General features: G+C 37.8%; 1 protein-coding gene and 1 long non-coding RNA gene across 14 annotated transcripts in view; one reads left to right on the top strand and one right to left on the bottom strand.

Annotated features, from left to right (window-relative positions):
- Rbp6 (RNA-binding protein 6) overlaps window positions 1–18594 on the bottom strand; it is a 634317-nt gene that overhangs the window by 44748 nt on the left and 570975 nt on the right. For all 11 annotated transcript variants that reach the window (XM_077406163.1, XM_077406176.1, XM_077406184.1 and 8 more), the window contains 4 exons: window positions 16550–16632; window positions 15741–15825; window positions 9724–9756; window positions 8693–8776 (listed from right to left, as the gene is read on the bottom strand). In XM_077406163.1, coding sequence (XP_077262289.1) covers window positions 8693–8776; window positions 9724–9756; window positions 15741–15825; window positions 16550–16632 — 285 coding nt within the window. The remainder of the gene's footprint in view (window positions 1–8692; window positions 8777–9723; window positions 9757–15740; window positions 15826–16549; window positions 16633–18594) is intronic.
- LOC143897511 (uncharacterized) overlaps window positions 1–18594 on the top strand; it is a 218694-nt gene that overhangs the window by 45500 nt on the left and 154600 nt on the right. The window lies entirely within an intron of this gene.

The following is an 18594-nucleotide window of genomic DNA, read 5'->3' as shown; positions in this document are numbered from 1 at the left end:
ATATGTGTATATAAATATATATGCTATAGCGAGATGTGTACACACGACGATATAGCGCGAACCATAGAAAATATATCTCTTGTCGGCAAACGTAGAAGGAGAGAGCTTTTCGCACTCAATATCGCACAGTCGAAAGATCAAGCATTAGTTTTTGCAATCCATTGAATCATCTCGATCACATGATGCAGATATTTTATTATAAAAAGTTCTTGTTTTAGCAATATTTGGAACTTATACGTTTCAACTACGTGAAAGTATCAACACCTAATTAAGTAAATTAAAATAACATTCACTCCAATATCGTTTACTGTACTCGGTATTATATTCTTTCACTCGGTTAAATTTTTCTATAATTAGTGATTGTGCCAGATATATTTGCGTGTAACAATATGATAATAGGAAGTATTAGAAAGGAAAGTGGATGGCAACAGTGCAGGTTGTGAATCTTCGTTATATATTGGAGAACTGTAATTGATAAAGCATTCACAGTTAATGTATACAGTAAATTTACATTTAAATACGGTAACATTATATATCTATTTTTTTTTACTGCTTCCCGTTAGTTGTATTTCTGTGTAAAATGCATGCTGTTACACCGGATTCATATAACTCTTTCTTGCCATACCAGTGAGATTTAAGACAAACTGTAATCGATTCTCGCGCATGTCCGCGAGAAAAATGCAGCAAGAATAATCGAAATTCAAATCATTCCCCTCTTTGACCCTCTCCCGCTTACCTCGTTTTATTTCCGGCAGCTTCTACTCGCGGCTTGAACTCGCGAATGGAAACGAATCGTCCGTTCGCGTCGAACAAAGACCGAACGCGGAAACGACGGAAGAGAGAAAGCGGAAAGCGTGGGAGTTATGTGCATTGTCGTGAATGGGACGAAACAAAGGCCAGAAGCGCAAAAACGGAAATAAAAGAGGAAAAAAAAAGAAAAATTCGCCACACACCGCAACGCGCGACAGAACGTAATGACGCGCTTTCGAAAATGGCGCGAATCGAGCTTGTCGCGGTATTAATTCGCGGGAATCGAAGCAATCGCGCTGTTGTTTGCGTTCTGAACTCTATACCGCAATGTTTCTAGACATTGCTGGCAGAGAAAATGAAAGATACAGCTGGCGAATATATATCGCAGAGAAACCTGACAAAGAAATATTATGAAACACTGTTATTCGAGTTGTAAGCGCTGCTGCATTTGATGTATAACAAACGCTTCTGAAATATGTAAATTTTAAAGGATTTAAGAAAACTAAAAATGAATAAAGTAATAAATATAATAGTAATATGTCTCTTAAATAAAATTATTGCATAAAAGAAAAAATTTTAACTATAAACATAACGCGAATACTCATATGAATTAATTTCTAAATTAAAAAAAAAAGATTATTATATCCTTTTTGTTAAAACAATCATAAGGTTATTGATTACGGATAAAAAGTATTTTTTTTTCAAATTGTGCGTCAATTTATAGATAACAACTTCTGAATTATTTTCGCCAATTTACTTAGAAATTAGGTGACCAAGTAAAAAAGAAATCATGGCTATTTATTAAATAGAAATGTTTCACTGTGTGTGTGTGTGTGTGTGTGTGCATAACGTATAATTATCTAGACTATTTTGCGATAAAAAGGATGCGATAAAAGCGGAGAAGATCCAAGCGCAAAGAATCGGAAAGGAGGTCGCGATCGTGCCATTGCGAACGGTTAACAGAAACGCACTGGCACGGCGGCGAGTTGAGCTTCCACAATAACCCCCCTCGTGTTCATCTCCTTCCCTGCAACCCCTTCTATCCCCTTACCGCCATAGTAACGGTAACCGACGATTTATTGCGTGGCGCAACGAGCGCGCACGGTAACACGTTACGGTAATGACTGTGAAATACGACGGTGCGCCTCTGCCACCCTCTTCCCTCTCCCGCTTCACGTACAACCCTTCCGCTTCACCGCAGCTGCCCGCCCACCCTTACTCGGCTGTCCGATGAAAGGACTGAGTTTCGATTCGCGTGTAGGTATGTACGCGAATCGCGAGCGTGTAAAACTCTCGCCTCTTTTCTCTTATTCTCTTTCTTTCCCTATCGCTCTCGCCCCTAAATCGAACACGAATGAATAGGAATATACTGAGTTTGAAAGAGTGTTTTCGAAACGATGTTAACAAATATTATAATATAACGATGAATGATAGAAACTATCAATTCTAATAAAACTGAATTAATATTTTCATAAACATTTCTATGATCACTGTTCAATATGTTCATTAAAATTAAAATCTCCTAAAATAATTTTAGTTGAAATGTCATATTTTATAAAAATATCTATATTTCTTTCGAAATAAATAATTTAACGATGTTCTGATTTTATTAAATGATAATGTTGATTAGCAACGACAGTGTATGATTCAACACATAGTATTTAAAATGGTGATTAAGTTAGTGTTATGCATTGAAATTTTCTAAAACTAGAATTTCAAATATTTTATTGTGCTTGTAACAAAGCATTAAAGCAAAATATATGAGATTGTTTTAACATGGCGATAATTAGGTCCCTACTCTTTCCTGTTTATTTTTTTTCTTTCACTATTTAAATCATTACTTGCACAATCTGGTGATGTGAATTAAAAGAAAGAATAATTTAAAAAATCTGAATAAACGAAAATCTGAAAGAACACTTGTATTAGGGGCATATTGACGCCAATCGCACAATAAGTGGATAACAAAACATTTTTGTCAACAATGTACGAGTCAGTTTTATCCTTTGCGCGATTATGCTCTTTTATTTCTTCTCCCCGATATATTTCACTATTCGAATATCGTCATTTAGATTTACCGACCATATTCGTATAAACCCGAATCAGTTTTTATACAGAATAGATCCTCGTACGAATCGATCCGCCGAGAAAAAACCGACGAGACGGAAGAAAGTCCGATATATTTGCCAAGTCCGTGCACGCCGACAAGCAGTAAGCCGACGAAAAGAAAAGGAGAAGTGTCCCTTTCGAGTTCTTCTGGAAAACCGACTGATGTCCAATGAGGCGTCAGGGACTACTCTTCCGCCCCTCCTTCTTCGGGAAAGGAAGAGAAGAAGCTCGTTATTGCGTTTGCATTCTAAGAGGAAATCGTCGTCGTCGTTATGCTGTCTACTCAAGCGGCGTTATCCCGAGAAAAATATGGAGATGTTGCAGCTTGTTATTTTCTCGTAAGAAAGGCGGTCACACGGGTTAAAAGAATTCGGTCTTTTACTACTCGTTCCGCGACCGGACCGAGGAAATCTAGCCGACCGGGGGCAGTTATTAACGCGTATCACAAGAGCGACTGGTCGGTACACCCCTTGCCCCTCGTTTTCTCCCTCTCTCTATATTTCTCCTTTTATTTTATTTTTTTCCACGATGATTTTCCACCATTTAAGCACTCTCCACTCTTCTAACATCGCCATTCGACCACTCTGCGAGATCATATGGCATTTTAAACTCTCTTCTTGGTAAGGAATTATTCTACATCCGCGGAATAGATAGGATCGGTACTCCCAAAGTACCTGAAACTACCATCGGCCCTTTAAGTCGCTAGTCTCTTTTCTCGCTGGTCTTCTATAAGCTACTGTTTTGCGATTACCCGTCATTATCTCGTGTCGCTTTTCATCGGTTTAACGATTGAACACATAAAAAATGTGGTTTAGATATAAACTATGTAGAGTATCATGCTGAGATAATAAATTGATTCGAATTTTATTAAATATTTAATTTATCATCGGACAAACTGCGAGAGCGGTACCTCTTGTTCATTCAAATTTTTCGCTGCATTGAGAGATAGAGAAATACGTTTAGAAATTACTCGTCGCATTGAGAAAATTTTAACATGTGACTACGTTGATAACTATTGATAGAAAGAAAAAGTTTTCAGCTGTAGAATTTGAGAAGCTTGTTTTATGTTACGAATTCTCAAACACTAAAAAACTTTTATGGAAATAATCATAAATTAATTTTTACATCTCTTGATAATGTTTTATGTAAATTTTCTTTAATCGATTAACCGGAATAATAGCGTATTTTCGTTGATTTAAACGTAATTGAAACTCACTGATTTCACGTCAATATCTAACAAATAGACTACATCGCTCTACGGAAACTTGCAGCGTAACTAGAGCGAATTTACTGCATAATAATGTTATGCTGACGCACTAAACATCTCATCCATCTTGAATCGAAAAACATGGTTCGAAGGGGCAAATGAGAGGATCAAATTTGTGACAATTTGCTCGTAATTTTGGTGTAACCACATTCGGAATTTAGTTAATGATTACAATGCCACATGCCACATATCGCATATCTATAAGGATCATTAATCGTTGATATACTATTCATTCATGCAACGTATTCATTCATGTATTTCTCTGGAGCATACATACGACATATCTGAAGCATATATTTTTTATGACACATGGATTGTAATATCAAAGTTAAAAATGCCAAGGTACTAAAATAAAAACAAAATTTTACTTTTCAATTAATATAAAATGAGTCTCTAATAAAGAGACAATTAAGTTTGGAAATTGAAATAAGAAAAAAATAATTTTTCGTTAAGATTTCGTGAAAATAACGCGAGGTCTAACATCTCACATAACATAATAGGAAACAATGATTCATTTGTGAGAATAATTTAATTTGCGTATAAGAAACATCTTCCGCGCATCAACCCCTTCGTTTGTAAGTTGCCGAAAGATTTGTCTTTATTTACTGATATACGAAATACGCGAGATGGTTCAAATTCAGTTCGCATGAAACGATCTCATTCGGCGCTTTCGTTTCGTGACGCGAAAGTGAATGTCTCGCGACGATCGTTAAATCACGGCTGCCGTTTGACTTCTCTCTCGAAGCAGCAGAATATTTGCAGTTGGGGAACGTTCGAGCAGAAGACTTTCCCTGAACAAGTTCTCCGCGAAGCGAATATATCCCCGAGTATACGTCGCCAACCCCTACCTAAAAATATCTTTTCTACCCCACATTGGATTCGTTCCTGTGTGTGGAAGATCGCCCCCTTCCCGTGTTTGCGAAGAGGGTGGCTTAACCGACGAATGTTTTTCGGACAGTGGAAATACATTGAGGGAGGCGGACTAGGGGGGTGGCGAAGAGTTCTTCTTTATGGCGATCAATCATCGCGGATGATATCCACTTTTCCTTCTACCACCATGCCTCGTGAACTGTACGCAATAAGATATACACAAACCAGGCTAGGAGATCGGGAGAACGGGCGAAAAAGGTGGAAAGGTAGCCGCGGGGGTGATTCCAAAAAGTTATTCAAATGCGTTAAGTAGCGGGTGTCGAGGAAAATTGGAAACGATTCTGGGGGTATCGAGCACATCCCTTGAGGAAAGCGAAAATCGGATCGAGAAAGTAGATGGTAAGAGAAACGGGGGAGGACAAGCTTTTTGAGGGATGGGCCAACGTCCGAAAAACATTATACATTATTTATGAGTTCTGTTCCCACCCACGTATTGTTCTAAGAGTTCGATATACATAGAAACATAGATTACAATTCCTCGAGACAATAGAGATCGCATTTTTTAAAGCGTTCTCTGAAGCGAATCTGAAGAGATATCATTGGACGACACTATCTCCAGCGCTAATTAATCTCGATCGCGACGAGGCACCGGTCGCAGTTTGTCCGACGCTAACGACGTGACGCGTTATTACTGCTTTACATGCTTGACATGTGAAGGAGCGGCAAGGGTTAAAATTACGTGGGATGGAAGGGTGCGTAGTTTCGATCGTAATCGCCTTTCGCGGAACCCGTGGAACAAAACGTGTGTAAATGTGCATAAAATGTGCAATACCCTAACGTTAAGAAAGGTGAGAAAATCTAAAAAAAAAGCATTATAGTTATCTAAGTTTTACATAACAGTTTATATTAGAAGAGCCAAGATATATCGCAGTATAAAAGAAACTATTAAAAAAGCTACTTATACAGAAAGCTTCAAAACAAAAGAAGAATAACTTTTTAATTTTCTAATGAAAATTAAATTTTTTAAGAACAAATTTTAAAAAATATTTTTTATTGCAATGATCATCTTTTCAAATTTGCTTCTATTTTATTGAGTAGAAAATAAGATATTTTTTTAACTATTTGATGTGAAATACCCCGTCATGATTTTTTATATGGTTTTATATGTGCCGGTTTTCATTTTAACTCTCCAGTTTGGCTGCGCAGCGAAGTTCCAGTAGTATTATTAAACGCATATTTGTTACATTCTATATATTTGTGTCGCTCTGCCTCGTTTCAAATTTTATGTAAAAAAATCAAATAACAAAATTTACGAAGTAATAACAAATATAAATATCAGTAAAAATACAGTTAACAAAATTTGATATTGCTAAAAGGAAAGTTTACGGAAACAAATCGGAACAGATGGTTAAGTTTGATAATTCGCGGGGACAATCTAACGATTTGTTGTCCTTTAATTTTATTCATCGACCGTTACGATAGACACATTTTATATCGAATTGCGATAGAAAAGAGATACATTCCCCTTAAACATATTCAAGTGCAATCTGTGATTTTCATTTCACGAATACGTCATGAGGAAGGCTTGACTTCGAAAGGTCTGCCGGCAAGCTATCATCCACTCCGATTTCAACAGATCGATGTCGAAAGATAGACGTGCTCATTTTCCTAGGTACCCTATTAGTCGCTGCAGTCATACATGAAGTATACCAATAACTAAATGCGTATATATGTGTTTTGTACGTGTACGTATGTTGTATATGCGTGTGTGCCAAAGTGGACCGCGATGAGGTCCCTCGCGTATCATTGTCAATCGATGCGTACTTGTTACCCTTGCCAGATATCAACAATGACATTTTACTCCGCTCTATCTACACACATTTTGTATCGCGATCGATTTCACGATCCGTTGACCGAGCCAAACAGCTATGAACAGCTTGAACTCAATTTTGGTGACATCATCGATTTTCAAAATGTCGATATGTATTTACAAAATATATAATATTGGTTTTACTGCACGCTCCCCCCCTATGCAGTTTTGGCTAAATAAACGCTTTAAAAGTAAAAGTATTCTCTGATAACTTTTATCGGCTATTTCAATATTTAGTGGTATTTACTGATGAATTCGGACATTGATTGAATATTTGCTTTTATTGAGATTGCTATTGGGATATATTCATTATTGAAAGGAATGATTGATTTCACATATAGTGGCTTACCAAAGTATTCAAACGATAATACGCCTATATTAAATCGAATAAAATCGTTCGAATACTTCCATGAGGCATTTTGCACTCGGCGTAATCTACGTATCTTCTTTTTTCCTCTACTTACATATTCTCGTTCATACGTACATAGCGATATTTTTGAGATTTTGAATTCTTTAAAAATGATAACCACGGCAAGGGAGAATCAATAGTGCACCGTAGCTATAACAGCTCAATAAATTCCAAATCCAGGGTAGCGCAACACACTTTTTCGCAAACACTCGGTGATTTATAGTCTACCGCAGAACGAAAAAGAGAATAGATTATTTATATCCTTTGGAATTCATTGTTCCTTTAAAAAATATCTTTTCAAAATATAGTAAAAAAATAATGTATAATAAAGTAATCATCGTGAAATCTGTCGAATGTGTCTAGTTAATATACAGATGAATATATAGTAGAATAAGACGTTACTTAGTATGTATCAAGGCTAACAAATTTTTTCTTCGTGTCTTTAAGCCTTAAACGACAGGATAACTTTGATATAGTAATCTAATTGATTTATAAGATTCTCATTATTTACTGGTGTCTGATAGTGTTCTCGTTATAAAAAAATACGCGAAACCAACATCGCGACAAGTATCGAATAAAATACAAACTTCTTCATAGAGAAGCAAATCGATATTGCAGCCGAGCAAGCCGTCGCGTCAGCTGAGCTGACAATGCTAGATATTAATTTATCCTTAAATATCCTGTAACTTTTCTCTCTCTTTCTCTAATTGTAAGTGAAGGTTTTCATAGCGCAGCATTTTCCCCGTTTTCCCTATCCTATCGTAGTTTTTTCGCGCGTTGTCGAAAAACTTTGCGAAACCGGAATCCTCTTTAAAGAGTAATCATCCGTGCTTTAAAGACTCTTTCGTCGTTTATTCCCGTTATTCCTCGTACAAATAGAAACGCGCGTTCAACGGAACCTGCTTGCGTTCCGGGCATCATCCAATTCGAGAATTCGCTGTCCCCTCGGAACGGAGAGTCGCTTTGTCCCCTCGCGAAAGTTAGGGTACGTTTCTGCGGAAACTCCTCGAGGTTCCTCGAAAATCGCTGCGTGCGCATTGCACGCGTGTCTTCGTCGTGCTCTCGAATCGCCCGAATCACCCTCGAGAACATGGGACTGTTTCTCCCCGTGATTATCGCGTCGCAACACGCTCTCTCGCCGCGATGGGATTGAATGGACCAAGCCGACAGCACAATCAGTTAGCGTATAGCAATGGGTTAGAGTGCGCGCAGAGCTCGTTATCGATATCAATAATTAGTGAGTTAGTTCACAGAGGCATGGCGTTGTAGAGGTCCAAATTGGGATGGTAAAAGAGCGGTGTCGGGGTGGGCGGGTTATGATGGGGCGCGGGCTGCGCCTGTATGAGGTTCAAGTTCAAGTTCAGGGGCGCGATGTGGGCCGCATTGTGGTGGTTAAGGTGGTTAAGGCTAAGGTGGTTACCTGTCGGGTAGGGTAATCCAAAACTAGGGTACCCAGAATAGCCGCGGCCTGCCGCGTATGCCGCGTACGCTGCCGCTGGGAAACCTGCGAACACAATGAAAATTTCCGTTACACTCCTCGTTTACTTCCGTGCGCTAGTCCTCTTGGCATTTGACCGTAATCATTTGCGGTAACGCGAATGATTCTATAAATGCTGATAAGCATAAGAAATATTTCACCTTTTTGCACTTTTTATTGTGCTATTTGTTATAACTAAACACTTTTCGATTTCCAGTATAGAAATATATTTTTTGCTTTCAGTACCTGCATACAGACGTTGTATACAGGCTTAAGACAACTTTTGATTTCTTTAACTCTCTTTAATATTTAACACATTATTTGTGTTTTGACAAGTTTTGATTTATATTTTGACAAGAAAATATGAAGAAATAAAGATATTTTTATAAAAAGATATTTAAAAAGATCAAAATTTGTTTCTTGCTAAAAAGCGATATTTAGTAATGAAAAAACATGCAAGAATATTACTGCATTAAATTCAATTTTGTAGTAAAAGGTTAAAAGACCCTGTGTTATCTTTATTTTTATAGGAAAACTTATAAAGTTATTAAAGAACTGAGACTATTGAAAAATTTTCTTAATATTTCATATAAATTATTTCAATAAATTGATGATAATAATTCGTTGAAAACAGAAGAAAATGCAAAAATGGTACTTAAATTTATTGAGTTATATCCGTCAGTTATAGTCATATCTATTCTGCTAATTAGATTAAATTCCATTAATGCAAAAGCTAACGAGAGGTTAGTAACTAATCCGGTAAATTCTAATATTATCATACGATTCGCATCAACTGAAAGATACGTAATTAGGTAAAATGTATGTTAAAGCAAATAGGTGGAATAGGCAATTATGTATCAAACCTATCGAGTCATATATGTATAGGATCATTATTTAGTTATGTCTATAATAGAAGTCGTCAGCGGATATTGAGTCTTCTTTACTAGTCAGTATATATTATTTCACATACTCACCATCAGGTAATGCTCCCAGAGACCACATAAAATCTATAAGGAAAAACAAACTCGATTAAAATTTAGTTTCGAGATAGACCGACATATCGCGAATACTTTTTTCGGTTTATCTTTATCAATTTTTTTTTCTTTTCGATTTTTTCCCCTTTATTTATTATATTGCATATTCGTTAGTGCAACGACTTCAAGTCTCCATCAAAATTTCTGCAACTACGTACGAAGAAAGATATTGATCGCTCGAAAACTTACGAAATAAACTTACGTGTCAGAAATAAAGTTTCCACATGTCAATTATTTTCGCGAAGTTTCATATGTCGCAAGACCAATATTTTTCTTCGAGCAGGCAAAGGTAGGCGTAAACATTTAAAAATATGTACACGGAGATAAGTTAAGTATGAAGCGAAGCGTTGCAGAAATTCGTCGGGATTTAAGTGTAACGGATGACTAGGTCCAAACGATAAAAGAGAACGTAAAAAGAGAAAAAAAGATAAGAAACAGGATTAGAAGCTTTCTAGGTTAATCAGAAAGTGTGAGAAAATGAGATAAAGAGAAAAAGAAAGAAAGAGAGAGAGAGAGAGAGAGAGAGAGAGAGGGAAAGAAAGAGAGAAAGAATGAAAGAAACAGAATGATAGAAAGATCAAGGCATCCATGAAATTTCATAATTCGATACTAATTCAAAAGACCACACAACTAAGATTCTCACTATGTATATATATGTATATCGCATCGACTATATAGCGCATTTTCTAAACTGTGTGACAAGGTACTAAGTAACTACGCGCGGCCGAGGTGTTTCCAATTCTACGACAAAATAAACCCTCCTATGAACTATGGTTATTGTAGCCGCCAAAGGTATTGGTTAATTATTTACCGTTAAGTAATATTTGCTAGGCTCTCTATATAGCTTATTAGATATTGACTAAGGGTCAGTAATATGCCACCACTCGAATGTTTTCCGCAAATTTTGACAGATTTGCGGGATGATTTGGATAATACACGCGTAAAAAGCGTGCTCTATTTTTATTCTTCTATCATGTTACAAATGTGCGTGGCATAATACCGGCACCACTACCACATTTATATTGACGATACAATATTGAAAAAAACACCGACCACAATAATACTACACTACTAGACTCACTATACTAGTATCCATATCGACGTTGCTCTCACAATATTACGCAGATGGAAAAAAGTATATAAGAGCGTTTATTCTAGCCATTAAAATACACTGATACATATTAATAGTATTAGTAATTCCGTACCTAAAGTCTCTCTACCGGGCTGGTTTTGATTACGTCAAGCGCTCAATGGTATTTTACTATCATTTTGCACTCTTTTTTTCTCTGTCTCTTAATGGCTTTCTAAACTCTTCTGAGCTACAATAAGATTTGCACATATGTCGAGCACTATCTCGCATTAATCTCAATGAAATTGTTTGCATCATTATATAGATATACCTTTGTTACTTCATCGAAACACGTGTGAATAGTAGATCTTGACGATACTATATATATAAATATTCTTGCGCGAATTACGCGCGTGCTTTCTATATGGCATCTACGTATACAGCCTGTACTTTCTCAGATGCAACATATCGATCTCACGTAGAGCAGACGTTTACGTACGTTGTATTAACATTAACGGTCTCTCGCAGTTCTGAGAAGCGCATAAAGCCTGTCTCAGCTCGAGTTTACGATCGAGTTGCCAGTCGATTAACGTTTACGTCACATCGATAGCTTCGGCAACGTGGAATTCATTGACTACTCTCACTAGAATTTTACGTTTTCCCTTTGATGTGTGTGTGTCCCGTCTCAGAGGAAAGGAAACATTCGCGAGGCCATGTATCGGGGATGCATTTCGTTGAATCGTTCTGCGTCCCCGTTACAAATTATGTAAGACGTCATCCGCGGATATTGTATATTCCCGTGAAACCCAAAATCCGGCCCAGCCAAGTGTCACAGAGGCCAATAATGAAACTGCACCTTCAAGGTCTAGTCTACTTACGAAACTGACAGTGTTGCGCCTCTCTGGCTAATAAATACATACTTTCTAGAACACACGTCTCACGCATTATTATCAAGGTGCTTAAACGTTGCTATGCGGCTTAAGAAGAGTTAAGTACTATGTAACAAGTAGTATATGAGTAGGATATACGGGATATACGAGCTGAGGCATTAGGTTATATAGATAGGTATACGCACGATATATATTTAGTATGTATCCTATATAGAGAGGTATAATATTACGTGTAACGTAATATAAATGTAACTATGTAACGTAGCTCGTTAAGTAATAGGTACAATATAATAGGTTTCTTTGAAGCCGCTGGTAATGCGTATTCTTCGCGGAAGACGTCGAGAGTGCCGCGCTTTATCTCGCTTCTCTTGCGAATAATTTTGCGCGGAAGCAAATGTGAGTGGGAATGTTACGACGGAGGCCAAATTTTGCCTTCCCTGTGAGCAATTCTTCGACGAGCGGAAGCGAGCGCATGTTCTTCCGCGAAGACGAGCGTCTAAAGTATAATCTAAGCTAACGATATCATAGTGACTTCCCAAAAGCTATAGTCCACTAGTAGTTTCAACGGTAGGAACGTGTACATAGTATATTAATTCGCCCAAAACTGATTCGCTCTAACTAATCGAACCTAGAGCGCCTAGAGTCTCAATAATGTCTAAGGTCTGGTAACAACACAAATGTTTACCTAATTACCTAGATATGTAGAGATAGATAGATATATAGGCTTCGATATGTATATATGTTTGATCTATTACAAAAAACTATAAGGTGTAATGCGGCTCTCACAAAATATATCGATATTAATATCAAATGCTATGACGTTACCAAATAGGTAAGATACAAAACAATATAACGTATATATCGTCTGGCGTAATCTATAATGGATCAATAGATACTTATCAATACAGAGTGTCCGAAAACTACTGGTATGTATTATTTAATACATATCAATATATATATTTTTTTACAACAACGTTGAGAACTGCTGTTTGTTGCAACGTTTCATAAATTTAAATGCAAAATAATAATTAAGCCCAGAATAATAATTTTCTGTTCATATCTACTTGAAATTCAAGCCTTGCCATTAATTTATATTCTAAAATCTCTTCTCTGTCAAAATTATTCAATGTTTCTCTTTATTTCGATTTTTAATGTTAATGAGATATAGTATATCGCTAGTTTTTAAACACTCCGTACAAGTATATAGAATATAAATATATTATACGTATATACGTATATGTATATAGATTCACGTATGCATTTATATACATATAAATAGTGTCGAGCTCGTGTTTTTCTTTTTTTGAGTATTTTCATATCGTCTACAACACTGAGTTCTTTCTTGCTTCGACATTATGAAATTTCATGAAGTCACTTGCGAAAAATATTCCGGAAAACGCGACAAATGAGAAGTGCACGTGTCGCCAACCATTTCCTGCGGGCTCCCGTCGTGCTAACCGCCCTCTCGCCGCATCGCCGACAATTTGCCGCTAATTGATTTCCTTCAATTATTGCTCGCGTGTTATACGCGGCGAACCACTACCTAGGGAAAGGGGGTAGGAGAAGGGATATTTTTCTCTTTTATATTATTTCAGTTTTCTGTTAAAATATTCGTAATCAACGGTTTCAACGAAGAGCGCGCTCGCTGTTTGAACGAACGGTTGTTTCGCCCCGAAAAAGTATCCTGCCGTTTTTGAAGACGTTCGAAAATACGCCACGAAACGCGACCATTTTCCCATATCCTCCCTCGCGGCTCTTAATTATATCACCCGGTCTTGTTGCGTAACCTCGCAGACGACAATTTCTACGTTAGAGCTTCGTTCGCAACGCTAAAATTTCAACTAGGTTCTACCAACGAATTGACAGCCGCCGAACGACGAACATACAATCTCCATCGAGGACTTGTCGTTTCGTTTCCCCATCGGGGTAACCTGAAAATTGCCGTTCACCTTGTCTTTCGATTTCCTGTTCTCTCATACCGCCTTCGTTGAAGACTCGATGTCGGTGTTAATTTCTACGGCGTTTTAATTGAAGTGCTTTTAACGGCAAGTGTGATGGACACCGAAAACTTAATTATTCGACGTCGGTAGATGATTAAAATTTAGTTAGACATGACTTGTAGAGTTACTGTTTGTTCACCCTGATGCCTATCTTCATTAATATCCAAAAGAAGAGGTTTTTTATATAACTATATTTATTTTCAAAGTATATTAGCATACTTTAATAATTTTATTAAACTAACAATGCACTATAACTTGAATTATAATTAACGTTTCAATTCTCAATATGTTTCTAGTTTTTCAATTTAAAAATATTATAAAAATAATCGTAACTCATAAGAAAATGTATTTTAAGAAAACAGAATAAACTATTATCATTGTCATAAAATCCATGTAAATTTAATTTTCAAATTTAGTAACGTTTTATTGAAAAGAAAAAAATTTTTTTCAAAATTTTGACTTTATATTTTATTGAACATTGTGAATTTATAAATCGAAAGACAAAATCCTACGAGGAGATACGTTCGACGCAACGGCGACTTATTGTTGAGCAATATTGGATCGTTTCGGTCCGTTTTCTCTCTACATTTGAACACTTTGTTTATTGTCCTACTACCTGCGTTACTAATTACCTACGAAATAACTACCAGTCTTTTGTGACGTTTGTCTCGTTGCTACATGTCTACTTTTTTCACTACGAGAAAATGAGGCCCCATAGGTAACTACTACTTCTTTATTAAATCTGCAATTCGCTACGCGTTCTCTTCTGCTTCTACGATCACAGTTTTACCGAACATTGCCAACCGCGAACAACTCCGCGGAAATATCGCGTTCTCGATATGTATTTCGAACCGGTAAATAAGAAACGGTCTTCCTAAATCTACGATATTGCACTTTTTGAAATTGATATTTATCACGCCCGGTCATTTGATCACTGATCGACATATATTAATTAATACTTTCGATTTCTTTCGTTGACTACTCACTTTAAAACGAAGGCTAGAACAGTCTTAATCGAGAAATGTGTGTAAAGTGCTGTTTAATCTAATATAATATTTTATTAGAAAATAACTCATTTATTACGAGAGACTAACTTTTTCCTCGGCATGATTCCTTCCAGAATCTTACAATCGATTATAAATAAAAATTTTAAAGAACACGTTGTCTTCTTTGGCCAATTAAGTCTTAAATAGATTCGATAAAATATATATTTCTTTTATACGAGTGTATCCAAACTATTGAGTTTCTATAATTTCTGCAAATCTAAATCGATCTATCCGAAATAACAAGTTTTGGCACGTATCAAATGTTATCTTTGAACAAGATCGAGAAAGAGTATTGTGTTTGCGATTTAAAACTGCATTTTATTATGTCGTCCTTCAATACATACGAATCGTAAAACTCACGGTAACATACTACAACAAGACCTGTAAACATTTTGTTGTCGAGATAAGCAACGTAAAAAAAAGGACGACTGACCGATTTAAACGAAACAACAATCGGACGTAAGTAAGTGACACCCCTGGATGAGCTACAATTATTGCGGCCGCGAAAGGGGTGTAAGTATTGTTGGTCATAGGCCGATCGTGGGTATTGGATGGTAAACGGCGCCCATGTCGAGGCCCTGAACACCGAGCAGATCGCTCATGGAGTAGGTGAGAGCGGCGGCGCGGGACGCGGCCGCGACCGGATGCGGCCGGTAAGACGCCGCGGCCGCGGCCGCGGCGGCTGCCGCGATCGCACGCTTCACGTCATAAACCGCCGCCGCGGTGGAAGCGGCCGCGGCGGCTGTCGGCGCGGCTGCACCGGCCGCGTACTGGTAGGTAGCGGCCGCACTCGGAGCGGCGGTAGCGACTATCGGAGCCAGCAAGTGATGGTGAGGAGGCCCGGCGGTGGCTGCCGCGGCTGCATGTGCAGCGGCAGCGGCCGCCGTCGGCAAGGGATACGGCGCGTAGCGATAGGTGGTGGGGGTGGGTGTCGCGACCATCACCAACTCACCGTATGCGCCTCTGCTGGCCGCTCGCGTCTTCGCCAGATTCGCTGGGAGCATCACTTCCTTTGGCTGTGCCTTCTTGCATTCGACCTTAAAATTTTAGATAGAGCAGGTAAAGAGAGAGGGACGGGTAAGAAAGACGGCCGACTCGAACAAGAGTTGAAAGGAAGCTGATGATTGGGACAGGTGTCGGACATTTCGTAATTATCTAGGCGAATTGTTCAAGTGTCGATTATGCATCGATAACGTATGAATCATCCTTGACAAGAAATTAAATGAGAAATTAAAAACATTATTCTTATTATTTGTTGCTTACTCTTTCCGTCAATCATTAGATAGCTAAAAATACTAAAATTTTTGTTTTTTGCTAAAAATTTTGTAAAGAAATAACTAACTGTAGAAAGTGAGAGTTTTGAAGACGATATTGACTGGGTTATCGCGTGCGCAGCGAGCTTACCTTGGGATTATTGATACGAGGTAGCATCAAGAAAATACTTGACTCGTAAGAGAGCTTTTCGTTGTAGTGGAAAGCAAATAAAGACTTTTGTTACGGGAGGAACTGTAGCCAGTTTTTCCCTTTTTCATCTATGATTTCTCCTGCATGTACATTTCACATGCGTGTCAAATATAAATAACAGAGATAGACCTTCTCGATTATACGGAAAATTAATTCTACTCAACACTGCAGGCAGGGAGCAGAAAGGCAAATACCTTTTGACGCGACCTCTGAGGTTATATAAAGTAAAGGGAGAGCACCCCTTTGGGGGGGCAGAAGGTTCGTTCTACAAGTAGACTTTACAGGCTGGCTACTCACCATTTTGTTGTTAATTTCGTGGAAATGGATCTCGCAGACTTTGTCGACGACATCCTCGCTTTGAAACGTGACAAATCCAAAGCCTGAAAGTAAAAACATACAAAAACATTCTCATTAAATATTTTATTACATTTTTGTATTTAATATATGATAAATTAAAATAGCAATTAAGTGATTATCATATAAAAAGGTCTCTACTTTTCTTCCAAATTTAATTTTGTAATTTCTTACGTCTTCCAATTTTCCAGCTTTAACGAAATGAATCATAATAATTCTTGACTTCGTTATCCGTGTCATATCGTAACATATCGTATGCATATCACATTAAATGATAAGGTAATAAAAAATGGGAGAGTTATTTACTATAAGTATAACGATATCTTAGCGATCAGATTAATTTACATTAATAAATGCGTATACATAATTTTGAATTAGAGTAACTGGTAAGTGGTAGGGACGCAAAAGCTCTCCGATTTTGCTGCATATTCGCGGGGATAAGAAACCATCCCGGATTTCCATTAATTTAGCTGACGGAGTAAACGAGTCTCGCTTCTTCCCTCGTACCGCACGAAAACGCGGTCTGTAAGCGAAATCTCCGCGAAATTTATTTCAGCTGAAGACGAACAGCGGGGAGAAGGAGAGACAGCGAGCCGGAGAAGAGAGCCGTAACTTAATCAAGCATCAAGGGTTATTAAAAACTTTGCATTGCTCTCCGGGCGATTTTAATCTCGCCTTTTCCACGCGCCGGCGCTTCTCTTCTAGCTAGTAATTCAGCGCCGAGATATCCGGCAAGCGCGAGTTATGCGAATCCAGCGCGCGATGTTGCTTAAGATAACCAGGATTTAGTACTTCCGTACCAAAGCAGTTGCCGAAACTGCGTTAGGTGACCCGTAATTAAATGCATCCGGTGGTCATCCGGGAGGAATGTAAGCTGGCAATCCGCGATTCTAGTCTGGTTTTGTGAGGAAGTTTGCGTAAAATGCGATACGTTGCGAAAGTTACAGAGATTATTAATTTCCATGTAACTTATCTCTATTAATATCGTCGAAATTTATTTCCCAACGAAAAGATTTAAACATTTAATGAAATTTTCAGTTATTATGATTTAAATGTTCAGGAAATAGTGAGTTTAACAAACAAAAAGTAGTACGCTTAGGACACAAGAGCGGGGGAGGGAAAGGGGAAGAAACATTCTATATATTTTTTTATAACAAAATGATTAAGATATATTCGAAAAACTCAGAATGTTTAAATTTATTTCAGTTAAAAATTAAATTGAAGGATGTGCGATCGATCGAGTGAAAGTCAGAAGAAATAATCAAGCTTGCGATAGATATCGTTTGCTTAATTGTCAAATAAAACGGTCAGGCCAGAGCCGTTGCTTCGGGAAGAAAACTGCTAACGTTGAGACAATATGTGCGTGACACATTCAATTATTCAACGCTGACACCGCATTAATCGTTCGGCTTGTTCTCTGCCGGATTCTTTCTCGCTTACATCTCCTACGCTATCCGTCGACGGCATACTCACTCTCATCTCGACCGTTTCGTTCCGTCTCGCATCCTCTCATCCATCTAAGCTCCTCCTCTTGCTACGGGTATAGCACAAGTGATTAAGTTATAAACTTGGCAAGACGTCCGTTTGAGCGCGGAAGGGGCTTACTTCATTTATGTAATTTATAGTACTCTGCCAGTCTAGCTAACTCCACGAAGCCCAAGCACTCCCCTAACACAAAGGCCATGTCCTGACACCGGTAACATTTAACTACCCTACCTTGGCCCCCTCCTCTCATTACTTTGACGATTCTCTCCCCGCGAGCGTAGTGCGACGCCATGGACTACCGTTGACATTCCTTGATAGTGTTCGTCTTTTCAAATATATGTTGCGCTGAGTATTAAATAATCTCCCTTTAGGAGAAAGTAAAGGATTATAATTTATTTTATAGAAAATAATATATTTTCGATTATATTCCGGCAAAAATGGACTCTCAAAATGTCTTTAATAAGATAAAGTATCGTATTTCTTAATTGTTTCGAAGGTAAAAC

The sequence above is a fragment of the Temnothorax americanus genome, unplaced genomic scaffold (genome assembly GCF_048541705.1).
Source record: "Temnothorax americanus isolate GAGA-0224 unplaced genomic scaffold, ASM4854170v1 Scaffold1, whole genome shotgun sequence".
NCBI classification, from domain to species: domain Eukaryota; kingdom Metazoa; phylum Arthropoda; class Insecta; order Hymenoptera; family Formicidae; genus Temnothorax; species Temnothorax americanus.
This window is presented reverse-complemented; position numbering and strand designations above follow the sequence as displayed.